Source organism: Eurosta solidaginis, chromosome 3, assembly GCF_040869045.1.
Source record: "Eurosta solidaginis isolate ZX-2024a chromosome 3, ASM4086904v1, whole genome shotgun sequence".
Taxonomy (NCBI): Eukaryota; Metazoa; Arthropoda; class Insecta; order Diptera; family Tephritidae; genus Eurosta; species Eurosta solidaginis.
In genome coordinates, this window is record NC_090321.1 from 78833824 (window position 1) to 78847869 (window position 14046).

General features: G+C 34.0%; 1 protein-coding gene across 3 annotated transcripts; it reads left to right on the top strand.

Annotated features, from left to right (window-relative positions):
- The first annotated feature begins 7360 nt into the window (after positions 1-7360).
- Positions 7361-12986, top strand: LOC137244048 (uncharacterized). 3 transcript variants are annotated; one of them, XR_010950784.1, is made up of 4 exons: positions 7361-9543; positions 9609-12297; positions 12363-12638; positions 12755-12986. XR_010950784.1 is itself a non-coding variant. In XM_067772516.1 (2 exons), exon 2 carries the CDS (start codon positions 11136-11138, stop codon positions 12243-12245), a length of 1110 nt encoding a protein of 369 aa, XP_067628617.1. In that variant the 5' UTR covers positions 7361-9543; positions 9609-11135; the 3' UTR covers positions 12246-12986. The 3 variants fall into 3 exon arrangements, 1 of the variants encoding a protein (XP_067628617.1); XR_010950783.1 differs by having other exon boundaries at positions 12363-12986; XM_067772516.1 differs by having other exon boundaries at positions 9609-12986.
- Positions 12987-14046: the final 1060 nt, after the last annotated feature.

Sequence of the window (14046 nt, forward strand, 5' to 3'; positions counted from 1 at the left end):
CCTGATAAGTAATTGTCCTAAGTCAATTTTATCATCTACAATCAGGTTGCTTGTATTTCTTACGCTACCATTTTTCTATCCTAAGATGAAAACGAGCGCGACTAGCCTTTTGTTGCAAATTTATATAGCGCATTAATATATATATATATATATATATATATATATATATATATGTTCTCTTTGTGACTTTTTCTTCATTTTTGATGTTGTTGGTAATATTATTATTTTATTATTATTGTTATAATTTTTTTTTTTTTTTTGCATACTTCCACCGACACGGAGTTTCTTTTCAAATATAATTTGAAAGAATTGTTATTTTTGGTATACATTTTCTACCGTGATGGCGTTTGTTGTTGGTATTCCCATGTGAACTACTGTGGATTTTTGCTATTGCTTCCTGATTATCTTTGTTTTTAAAGATATCAGGAGCATTCATAGAAATTATGCAAATTCTCGATTTGGCGTTGACTTTAGGCGGGGCTAATAAAGCTGACTTTACTGTCAATTGAAACATTTGAAGGATACTTTTACTTGACTTGTTTATTGCTCTTCCTCAAGTTTGGGTTTGGAAATTTGGACAGGGAGAAAAAAAAAATTTTAGACGCGCTTTTGCACGTTATTCAGTTGCCTATATTTTAATTTCATATAGCTTTTAAGTATAGCGGCTATCGCTATGATTAATAGCCCTATCGTGCATATTAAAGCACCTAGCCAAATGTCTGTGGTTTTTGTGCCCACTTGAGCTTGTGGCTCATATTTTATCAATTTGTTGTCAACTTTTTCCTCTTCAAAGGTTTCTTTACCGAATCCATAGCCAGCTATCGCTATCGTTATACCTTGCGCAATCTTTGTCCACCAAGACATTTTGAAACTTCTGTAATTTCTTTCCTATTTCAGTAAATAAGGGTAAATTCCAATAAAATTTCTTTGATTTTTTCTTTATCCTAAATAATCCATTTTATTTATAATTTTTATATTATAAAAATTGTTATTCTAAAAATTTTATAATTTACTAGCTTAGTATAGTTTATTTTACGAAATATTAAAAATATTTTTATTTATTCTTTGTAAAAAAAAATGTTTAAACGCTATTATAATTCAAATTTTCGCGTTTTCAGGGAACACACTTCTCATCATCCTCATAATTTCTTCTTCTTTGGTCTTAGGGTTTACTACGTCCTCTAGGGTTGGCTACCTAGTCATACCTATGTTCTTCTAAAAAGACTTTAACCATTGTAATTTTTTTTCATAATCTACTATTCCTGCATCTAAAATTAATTTATCCTCCATTTTATAGGGTGTTCCCAATATTTCCTTGGCATTCCAATTTACGTACTTAAAAATGAAAGTTAACTGACTATTTTATGAAACGTCCTAAACATTCCAATTTACATAAATTATAATTTTTGGCGACCTTTTTTACTTCAACTAATTGTCCTGTTTTACTGGCTCGAGGTCCGTGTTTTATAAATTAAACACAATTGTTTCTTTTTTCACAAAACCGATATATTTCGATTGCTCTACGGCAATCGTCTTCAAGGTTACAGAGCTAATAAAAACATAATAACAACAATTAACAAATATACATATCAAACATTTAACATATTTACATACTTTTCTTAACACGTTTGCTCTGTGTGACGTGGAGTATGGTACTGCCTTTTACTTAGCAGGTGTTTGTAAATATGAGCGGAATGGTCCACATGACTCTTATAGTTGAGTCGTATCTTTGTCGGTACGTTGATAATAACATTTCAAGAGTAAATCGTTTATTATAGTGTTGTTCTTGTTGTAGTATTTTGGTCTCGTCAAAGTTGGGTATGTGGCCGCTAGTTGCACAGTGGGCCATGAGTGCAATTTTGTGATTATTTAGTTGATGGCATTGTTTTAAATCCGATTTGTGTTGTGATAATCTAGTTTTTAATTTTGACTTGGTTGTACCGACATAAATGTTATTGCAAGTTTCCCCAACATTGCCTTCACAGGGAATTTTGTATACAACGTTGCTTTTGTCCATATTTGATATATTCGATTTGGTTTTATTGAAAGTACTTTTTAATGTGTTAGAGGGCTTATGTGCTATTTTTACGTTTTCTTTGTTATAACAGTCAGACTTGGCCAGACGCTCCGACAGTTGCGGTACATAAGTCAGCGACTTAAAAATAACGGGTTTCTCGGGGTTTTGAATGTTTTTTGGAAGTTTAGCTTTTTTTATTAATTTTTTAATTGTGTATTTCGGAAAATCGTTATTTCTTAATATTTTGAATATTTCTTTCTTTATTTGATCGTGGTATACTTCGTCCGAGGTGTGCAGCATTCTACGTATACAGCCCATTGCTGTATTAATAATCATAGATTTAGGATTCTTTGAATTAAAATTTATTATTCGTCCTGAAGCTGTGGGTTTTTTATATCACTTTAATTTAAGTTGATTTCCACGTCTATTTATTTCGGAGTCCAGATAAGCTAATGTTCCATCATTTTCTATTTCTAAAGTAAATTGTATACTCTTATCAAAATTGTTAAGTGTGTCCAGTGTATTTTGTACCTCATTCTCACGTACTATGGCGAAGAGGTCGTCGACATATTTTGTAAGTAACCTTGGTTTGTAGCGTAATTTTTCAATACTATTATCTAAAAGTTTTTCCATAATAATATCTGCTATAATTGGAGATGTTGGTCCTCCCATAGGCATTCCTTTCAATTGTGTGTATATGGTATCCTTAAACTTGAAATATCTGCTCTCTTGAATGCAAAATTTTAATATTTCCATGAACAGCTGTTTCGGTATCTTGGTATATTCTTTAATTATTTCCCATTTTTCTTTTATTGTGTCAAGAGCCTGATGTATAGGTATGCTCGGAAAGAGTGATACGACATCGAAGGAAATAAGTTTCTCGTCGTCAAATACGTAAGTGTTGTTCACCCTTTCCTTGAACTCCAGTGTATTTTTTACGTTATATGTCGAACTTGCCGTTACGTTTTTTAATATTTCCGCGATATATTTGCAAAGTCCGTACGAGGGCGATCCAATGGCTGAACAGATTGGCCTTAATGGGGTTCCTTCTTTATGGATCTTCGGGAGGCCATAGATTATGGGTGGCAATGCTGTGGTTGTTGTAAGTTTATTTCTCCGTTTTTGTTATTAATTCCATTTTAAATAGTTTTTCTACTAGGCAGTTATTTTTGTTCTGTAGTCGTGATGTTGGATCTTGCCTTTGCACCCTATATGTTAAATCCACTTCCATTGCTACCGTTTTATTCCCTTTATCAGACGTTAAAATTCGAATATTATTGTTTTCCCTAAGAAATTTCTTGGTTTGCCACTGTATCTGCAATTGCACTGTCAACTGCACTTAGCTTGTTTGTTGTTGTGTGGTTTGTTATTAACACATTGACTGCCAAGGCACTTTCAGCAAATAAGATGCTGGGGCCACAGCCTTTTTTTTTTAATCTCATCAGAGACATCAAAATTGGAATTTAGGGTAGTGCTGGTAATATTTTCTGCTTAGAAACAGTTTTTAACTAATTAGTGTGTCACACATATATGTTCGACGTGGCGCCTACCGACTTTTTTTTATTTCAGGGCCATGGCGGACATATATGCACGACAAAAACATTGGCTAAACATCAAAATACATCGTCGTCACACAAGCTCTACTTTGAGGAAGGGCGTAAAGTGGTACCGCAAACTGGGTATAGAATATCTGTAGAATATTATCAGTAGTGAATGCTTTGTAGTGTACAAGAAAGCTACGAAAAAAATAATGCAAAATTACGGTGGTTTAGAGAACAAATTACTTCATCACTTCTAAATTTGCAGAAGCCAGAAAAACATATGAAGCCCAAATCAGGCAATATTCATATTTTAAAAATAAAACTAATTGCAAGTAATACAAAAGTACGTCGAACATGTACTTTATGTTATCCCAGAATAAAACAAATGGAAGAAAGGGAGATCGCCAGAGAGAGGGCTAAAAGAGTATACACGTATTGCCCGGATTGTCCCTAGGAGCAATTCATGTGTTTAGAATGTTTTGGGAATCACCGCAAACAAGTTTAATGGGTTCATTTGTATAAAAAATAATATGTAAACAATTTTTAATAAAATGAATTAAATTTTTTTTTTCAAAACCAACTTTTTCCAATTGTTTTTTGAGCTACGCCGAAGCCACTATCACAGAAATTTCATGGGAAGCCATATAATTTATTATTGCAATAAAATCATATTTATCGTCAATCGTTGCTGTGACATGGCGGGAGAGATTAATAGTCGTGTCGGACATATGTGTCTGACGTGGCGTAAACCGCATAGTACAGTGTCACAGCTATATGTACGACGTGGCAGCCAATGTGTTAACAACGAAAGTTTTGTGCGAGCTTCTTCTTGCTTATCTTTATTTTTTATGGTTTATATTAGCCGTGTTTTTTAACACGCGTATATCCGTTTACGCTTCAACTTTATATGGACTGCTAAGAGACAAACTATAAATACACCTCTGAAATTGCTGCGCATAAATTTTGTCCTACTAAATTTCAATACGCATTATACTCAGATGTAACTGAAATATGTGTCTTTGTTTCACCCTGTACACTAATTCTATGTAGTATATGTGTGTCCACAATTCATCGCAACTGATTCAGCTATATGTTATACCCTATGGCCATCAGAGCGTTGCGTCTCCGCTTTTCGGTACACCCTGTTGCTGTAGCTAGTTGTTTTACCACAGCCGCTAGATGGGTCTCCTAAGCATTATCTAAGCGAAGATAGGCGTTTTTTAACACGCGCAAACGAAACGTATACGCGCGTGTTAAAAAACACGGCTATTAACTCTTCGCCATCCGCTATATACTGAAAGAGCGGGAAACTCTTGTTATCCACAGGTAAACCGAACTTCGGTCCCTTTGCCAATAACGCCTTCACATCTTTCGGAAATTCTAATTTCGTTTTGTTTATAAACCACTCATCGTGGTTGTTGTTATTAGTGAGTATTTCATTACGTTTCGCTCGGATTTTCTTGTATTTTAACTCTTGGCGCTTTCAAAGTTTTGTTTTTGTTTTGTTTGCGAGATTATTTTCCCTTTCCATTAGCTCTTTGAAGTCGTTCTCACCCAAATGTTCTCTGAGTTTTTTTGTTGTTTGATCCACTCGCTGATTTAATCTTTGTAATATGTTGTGTTTGTGTTTTATCAGTAGGCTCAAGATTTTCATGAGGTAAAACTGCGTATGTCTGTTTAATAATTTATCTATGTCCATGTGTCTGTCCGAGTCAGATACAAATAATTTCTTACATTTTGTGGAATTACTTATAAACTTAGGAATAATTCTTGTTTTTCTACATTTTAAAAGGAACTTTATATTTGATTTGACTTTTACCAATTTTTTTGATGTTGACTGCAACTTGTTGATTGTTGATCTAGCTGTTTCGTTATAGTTCTTTATTGTAGCATATCCCATGTTTGGTGATTAATGCCCACGGCGCGCCTTCCGTCTACGTAAATTATAATTTTTGGCTACCTTTTTTACTTCAACTAATTGTACTGTTTTGCTGGCTCGAGGTCCGTGTTTTATAAGTTAAACACAATTGCTTCTTTTTTCAAAAAACCGATATATTTCGATTGCTCTACGGCAATCGTCTTCAAGGTTACAGAGCTAATAAAAACATAATAACAACAATTAACAAATATACATATCAAACATTTAACATATTTACATACTTTTCTTAACACGTTTGCTCTGTGTGACGTGGAGTATGGTACTGCCTTTTACTTAGCAGGTGTTTGTAAATATGAGCGGAATGGTCCACATCACTCTTATAGTTGAGTCGTATCTTTGTCGGTACGTTGATAATCACCCCTATTCTGCATTTCGATTACGTTCCCGTTCTCCGCTCCGCTTTAATCGAAGTTTGGTATTCTGCATTACGACGGAATCGTAAAGAGAAGAGGAAGAGCAAATGATTTTTCGAAATCATCTGTTGGTACGGAATGTGTGAACATTGGAACAAAATAAATTAAAGTAAATTTGTAAAAAACACTGAAAAACGTTTATATTTTATTATCCACGCCATTTTGTACAAAAAAAAGCAATATAATATATTGCCGCAGTGTTATATTTTTTTGAGTGAAGTGCTTTCATAATTGTAAGTGTGTTTTTGTCGTTCTTTTGGCCAATTCCCTGCCGTGGCCACCAACTTTTGTTAAAACGGATTCCTGCACGAATATAGTTGACATTTTCTGAATTTTAAGGATGCTAATTTCATTGCACTGGCCTAAAATACTTTATAAAGGTTTATTTATTCCTTCCGCAAGGATTGTTTACGTTTTCGCTTCACCTTCCTCTACGCCGGCAGCTTGCTTTGGCATATAACTGGACCCAACGAACAGACACAAATTATAGCTGTCTATTATAATGGAATCAATAGCCGCGGCATATTTGTGGAGTTGGAAAGCAACGCATACGAAAATGGCCAGACGAGAATGGAAAGGCAAATATTGCGACATTTGTGTAATCCATTTGAGATGAGTGACGAATTGTAAGAAATTGAACTTAAAAGTGGTAAAGTTTAAAGACTTATTCTCTTATTTAGGTTCAAAAAAAACTCTCGACTCAACAAGGATGCTTTCAAGTATGTGTTAGATACTTTTGCGGGGCAAATACGTCCAAGGACTTTGACATCGACATGTTGTTTTTGACCTGGAAACATATAAAAAACAATCATCATCAAGCCTTCTACGTTTCTTAACAAGTTTTACTTACATTTTTGTTAAAATTCTGTTATAAATTAATTAAAAAAATAAAAAGAAAATATTTTTCCGCCAACTAATTTGCAACTTAGAAAAACGGAACTACGATCGAAATGCAGAATACAAAAAATCGAACGATTCGAAGTTGGATCGAAAGAGATTGGAACACAGAATACCAAAATTGCCAAACCGAAAAAATTCCAATCCAAGTCGAAATGCAGAATAGGGCTGAATATGTAACATTTCAAGAGTAAATCGTTTATTATAGTGTTGTTCTTGTTGTAGTATTTTGGTCTCGTCAAAGTTTTGTGATTATTTAGTTGATGGCATTGTTTTAAATCCGATTTGTGTTGTGATAATCTAGTTTTTAATTTTGACTTGGTTGTACCGACATAAATGTTATTGCAAGTTTCCCCAACATTGCCTTTACAGGGAATTTTGTATACAACGTTGCTTTTGTCCATATTTGATATATTCGATTTGGTTTTATTGAAAATACTTTTTAATGTGTTAGAGGGCTTATGTGCTATTTTTATGTTTTCTTTGTTATAACAGTCAGACTTGGCCAGACGCTCCGACAGTTGTGGTACATAAGCCAGCGACTTAAAAATAAAGGGTTTCTCGGGGTTTTGAATGTTTTTTGGAAGTTTAGCTTTTTTTTATTAATTTTTTAATTGTGTATTTCGGAAAATCGTTATTTCTTAATATTGTATTTCTTTCTTTATTTGATCGTGGTATACTTCGTCCGAGGTGTGCAGCATTCTACGTATACAGCCCATTGCTGTATTAATAATCATAAATTTAGGATGCTTTGAATAAAAATTTATTATTCGTCCTGAAGCTGTGGGTTTTTTATACCACTTTAATTTAAGTTGATTTCCACGTCTATTTATTTCGGAGTCCAGATAAGCTAATGTTCCATCATTTTCTATTTCTAAAGTAAATTGTATACTCTTATCAAAATTGTTAAGTGTGTCCAGTGTATTTTGTAGCTCATTCTCACGTACTCACGTTGACAGTGCAATTGCAGATACAGTGGGGCAAACCAAGAAATTTCTTAGGACAAACAATAATATTCGAATTTTAACGTCTGATAAAGGGAATAAAACGGTAGCAATGGAAGTCGATGATTACAACAAGAAAATGGAAGATATTTTAATGGATTTAACAACATATAGGGTGCAAAGGCAAGATCCAACATCACGACTACAGAACAAAAATAACTGCCTAGTAGAAAAACTATTTAAAATGGAATTAATAACAAAAACGGAGAGAAATAAACTTACAACAACCACAGCATTGCCACCCAGAATCTATGGCTTCCCGAAGATCCATAAAGAAGGAACCCCATTAAGGCCAATCTGTTCAGCCATTTGATCGCCCTCGTACGGACTTTGCAAATATATCGCGGAAATATTAAAAAACGTAACGGCAAGTTCGACGTATAAAGTAAAAAATACACTGGAGATCAAGGAAAGGGTGAACAACACTTACGTATTTGACGACGAGAAACTTATTTCCTTCGACGTCGTATCACTCTTTCCTAGCATACCTATACATCTGGCTCTAGACACAATACAAGCAAAATGGGAAATAATTAAAGAATATACCAAGATACCGAAACAGCTGTTCATGGAAATATTAAAATTTTGCATTCAAGGGAGCAGATATTTCAAGTTTAAGGATACCATATACACACAATTGAAAGGAATGCCTATGGGAGCACCAACATCTCCAATTATAGCAGATATTATTATGGAAAAACTTTTAGATAATAGTATTGAAAAATTACGCTACAAACCAAGGTTACTTACAAAATATGTCGACGACCTCTTCGCCATAGTACGTGAGAATGAGGTACAAAATACACTGGACACACTTAACAATTTTGATAAGAGTATACAATTTACTTTAGAAATAGAAAATGATGGAACATTAGCTTATCTGGACTCCGAAATAAATAGACGTGGAAATCAACTTAAATTAAAGTGGTATAAAAAACCCACAGCTTCAGGACGAATAATAAATTTTAATTCAAAGCATCCTAAATCTATGATTATTAATACAGCAATGGGCTGTATACGTAGAATGCTGCACACCTCGGATGAAGTATACCACGATCAAATAAAGAAAGAAATATTCACAATATTAAGAAATAACGATTTTCCGAAATACACAATTAAAAAATTAATAAAAAAAGCTAAACTTCCAAAAAAACATTCAAAACCCCGAGAAACCCTTTATTTTTAAGTCGCTGGCTTATGTACCACAACTGTCGGAGCGTCTGGCCAAGTCTGACTGTTATAACAAAGAAAACGTAAAAATAGCACATAAGCCCTCTAACACATTAAAAAGTATTTTCAATAAAACCAAATCGAATATATCAAATATGGACAAAAGCAACGTTGTATACAAAATTCCCTGTAAAGGCAATGTTGGGGAAACTTGCAATAACATTTATGTCGGTACAACCAAGTCAAAATTAAAAACTAGATTATCACAACACAAATCGGATTTAAAACAATGACATCAACTAAATAATCACAAAACTGCACTCATGGCCCACTGTGCAACTAGCGGCCACATACCCAACTTTGACGAGACCAAAATACTACAACAAGAACAACACTATAATAAACTATTTACTCTTGAAATGTTACATATTATCAACGTACCGACAAAGATACGACTCAACTATAAGAGTGATGTGGACCATTCCGCTCATATTTACAAACACGTGCTAAGTAAAAGGCAGTACCATACTCCACGTCACACAGAGCAAACGTGTTAAGAAAAGTATGTAAATATGTTAAATGTTTGATATGTATATTTGTTAATTGTTGTTATTATGTTTTTATTAGCTCTGTAACCTTGAAGACGATTGCCGTAGAGCAATCGAAATATATCGGTTTTTTGAAAAAAGAAACAATTGTGTTTAATTTATAAAACACGGACCTCGAGCCAGCAAAACAGGACAATTAGTTGAAGTAAAAAAGGTCGCCAAAAATTATAATTTACGTAGACGGAAGGCACGCCGTGGGCATTAATCACCAAACATGGGATATGCTACAATAAAGAACTATAACGAAACAGCTAGATCAACAATCAACAAGTTGCAGTCAACATCAAAAAAGTTGGTAAAAGTCAAATCAAATATAAAGTTCCTTTTAAAATGTAGAAAAACAAGAATCATTCCTAAGTTTATAAGTAATTCCACAAAATGTAAGAAATTATTTGTATCTGACTCGGACAGACACATGGACATAGATAAATTATTAAACAGACATACGCAGTTTTACCTCATGAAAATCTTGAGCCTACTGATAAAACACAAACACAACATATTACAAAGATTAAATCAGCGAATGGATCAAACAACAAAAAAACTCAGAGAACATTTGGGTGAGAACGACTTCAAAGAGCTAATGGAAAGGGAAAATAATCTCGCAAACAAAACAAAAACAAAACTTAAATAGCGCCAAGAGGTAAAATACAAGAAAATCCGAGCGAAACGCAATGAAATACTCACTAATAACAACAACCACGATGAGTGGTTTATAAACAAAACGAAATTAGAATTTCCGAAAGATGTGAAGGCGTTATTGGCAAAGGGACCGAAGTTCGGTTTACCTGTGGATAACAAGAGTTTCCCGCTCTTTCAGTATATAGCGGATGGTGAAGGGTTAATACAAACCATAAAAAATAAAGATCAGCAAGAAGAAGCTCGCACAAAACTTTCGTTGTTAATAACAAAGCACATAACAACAAACAAGCTAAGTGCAGTTGACAGTGCAATTGCAGATACAGTGGGGCAAACCAAGAAATTTCTTAGGGAAAACAATAATATTCGAATTTTAGCGCCTGATAAAGGGAATAAAACGGTAGCAATGGAAGTCGATGATTACAACAAGAAAATGGGAGATATTTTAATGGATTTAACAACATATAGGGTGCAAAGGCAAGATCCAACATCACGACTACAGAACAAAAATAACTGCCTGGTAGAAAAACTATTTAAAATGGAATTAATAACAAAAACGGAGAGAAATAAACTTACAACAACCACAGCATTGCCACCCAGAATCCATGGCCTCCCGAAGATTCATAAAGAAGGAACCCTGTTCAGCCATTGGATCGCCCTCGTACGGACTTTGCAAATATATCGCGGAAATATTAAAAAACGTAACAGCAAGTTCGACATATAACGTAAAAAATACACTGGAGTTCAAGGAAAGGGTGAACAACACTTACGTATTTGACGACGAGAAACTTATTTCCTTCGACGTCGTATCACTCTTTCCTAGTATACCTATACATCTGGCTCTTGACACAATACAAGAAAAATGGGAAATAATTAAAAATATACCAAGATACCGAAACAGCTGTTCATGGAAATATTAAAATTTTGCATTCAAGAGGGCAGATATTTCAAGTTTAAGGATACCATATACACACAATTGAAAGGAATGCCTATAGGAGCACCAACATCTCCAATTATAGCAGATATTATTATGGAAAAACTTTTAGATAATAGTATTGAAAAATTACGCTACAAACCAAGGTTACTTACAAAATATGTCGACGACCTCTTCGCCATAGTACGTGAGAATCAGGTACAAAATACACTGGACACACTTAACAATTTTGATAAGAGTATACAATTTACTTTAGAAATAAAAATTGATGGAACATTAGCTTATCTGGACTCCGAAATAAATAGACGTGGAAATCAACTTAAATTAAAGTGGTATAAAAAACCCACAGCTTCAGGACGAATAATAAATTTTAATTCAAAGCATCCTAAATCTATGATTATTAATACAGCAATGGGCTGTATACGTAGAATGCTGCACACCTCGGACGAAGTATACCACGATCAAATAAAGAAAGAAATATTCACAATATTAAGAAATAACGATTTTCCGAAATACACAATTAAAAAATTAATAAAAAAAGCTAAACTTCCAAAAAACATTCAAAACCCCGAGAAACACTTTATTTTTAAGTCGCTGGCTTATGTACCACAACTGTCGGAGCGTCTGGCCAAGTCTGACTGTTATAACAAAGAAAACGTAAAAATAGCACATAAGCCCTCTAACACATTAAAAAGTATTTTCAATAAAACCAAATCGAATATATCAAATATGGACAAAAGCAACGTTGTATACAAAATTCCCTGTAAAGGCAATGTTGGGGAAACTTGCAATAACATTTATGTCGGTACAACCAAGTCAAAATTAAAAACTAGATTATCACAACACAAATCGGATTTAAAACAATGCCATCAACTAAATAATCACAAAACTGCACTCATGTCCCACTGTGCAACTAGCGGCCACATACCCAACTTTGACGATACCAAAATACTACACAAGAACAACACTATAATAAACGATTTACTCTTGAAATGTTACATATTATCAAAGTACCGACAAAGATACGACTCAACTATAAGAGTGATGTGGACCATTCCGCTCATATTTACAAACACCTGCTAAGTAAAAGGCAGTCCCATACTCCACGTCACACAGAGCAAACGTGTTAAGAAAAGTATGCAAATATGTTAAATGTTTGTTATGTATATTTGTTAATTGTTGTTATTATGTTTTTATTAGCTCTGTAACCTTGAAGACGATTGCCGTAGAGCAATCGAAATATATCGGTTTTTTGAAAAAAGAAACAATTGTGTTTAATTTGTAAAACACGGACCTCGTGCCAGCAAAACAGGACAATTAGTTGAAGTAAAAAAGGTCGCCAGAAATTATAATTTACGTAGACGGAAGGCACGCCGTGGGCATTAATCACCAAACATGGGATATGCTACAATAAAGAACTATAACGAAACAGCTAGATCAACAATCAACAAGTTGCAGTCAACATCAAAAAAATTGGTAAAAGTCAAATCAAATATAAAGTTCCTTTTAAAATGTAGAAAAACAAGAATTATTCCTAAGTTTATAAGTAATTCCACAAAATGTAAGAAATTATTTGTATCTGACTCGGACAGACACATGGATATAGATAAATTATTAAACAGACATACGCAGTTTTACCTCATGAAAATCTTGAGCCTACTGATAAAACACAAACACAACATATTACAAAGATTAAATCAGCGAATGGATCAAACAACAAAAAAACTCATAGAACATTTGGGTGAGAACGACTTCAAAGAGCTAATGGAAAGGGAAAATAATCTCGCAAACAAAACAAAAACAAAACTTAAATAGCGCCAAGAGTTAAAATACAAGAAAAGCCGAGCGAAACGCAAAGAAATACTCACTAATAACAACAACCACGATGAGTGGTTTATAAAAAAAACGAAATTAGAATTTCCGAAAGATGTGAAGGCGTTATTGACAAAGGGACCGAAGTTCGGTTTACTTGTGGATAACAAGAGTTTCCCGCTTTTTCAGTATATAGCGGATGGTGAAGAGTTAATACAAACCATAAAAAATAAAGATCAGCAAGAAGAAGCTCGCACAAAACTTTCGTTGTTAATAACAAACCACACAACAACAAACAAGCTAAGTGCAGTTGACAGTGCAATTGCAGATACAGTGGGGCAAACCAAGAAATATCTTAGGGAAAACAATAATATTCGAATTTTAACGTCTGATAAAGGGAATAAAACGGTAGCAATGGAAGTCGATGATTACAACAAGAAAATGGGAGATATTTTAATGGATTTAACAACATATAGGGTGCAAAGGCAAGATCCAACATCACGACTACAGAACAAAAATAACTGCCTGGTAGAAAAACTATTTAAAATGGAATTAATAACAAAAACGGAGAGAAATAAACTTACAACAACCACAGCATTGCCACCCAGAATCCATGGCCTCCCGAAGATCCATAAAGAAGGAACCCCATTAAGGCCAATATGTTCAGCCATTGGATCGCCCTCGTACGGACTTTGCAAATATATCGCGGAAATATTAAAAAACGTAACAGCACGTTCGACATATAACGTAAAAAATACACTGGAGTTCAAGGAAAGGGTGAACAACACTTACGTATTTGACGACGAGAAACTTATTTCCTTCGACGTCGTATCACTCTTTCCTAGCATACCTATACATCTGGCTCCTGACACAATACAAGAAAAATGGGAAATAATTAAAGAATATACCAAGATACCGAAACAGCTGTTCATGGAAATATTAAAATTTTGCATTCAAGAGAGCAGATATTTCAAGTTTAAGGATACCATATACACACAATTGAAAGGAATGCCTATGGGAGCACCAACATCTCCAATTATAGCAGATATTATTATGGAAAAACTTTTAGATA

What these genes read in the sequence shown, in the direction of transcription:
- LOC137244048 (XM_067772516.1), top strand. Translation starts at nt 11,136, where the DNA reads ATGGAAATATTAAAATTTTGCATTCAAGAGGGCAGATATTTCAAGTTT.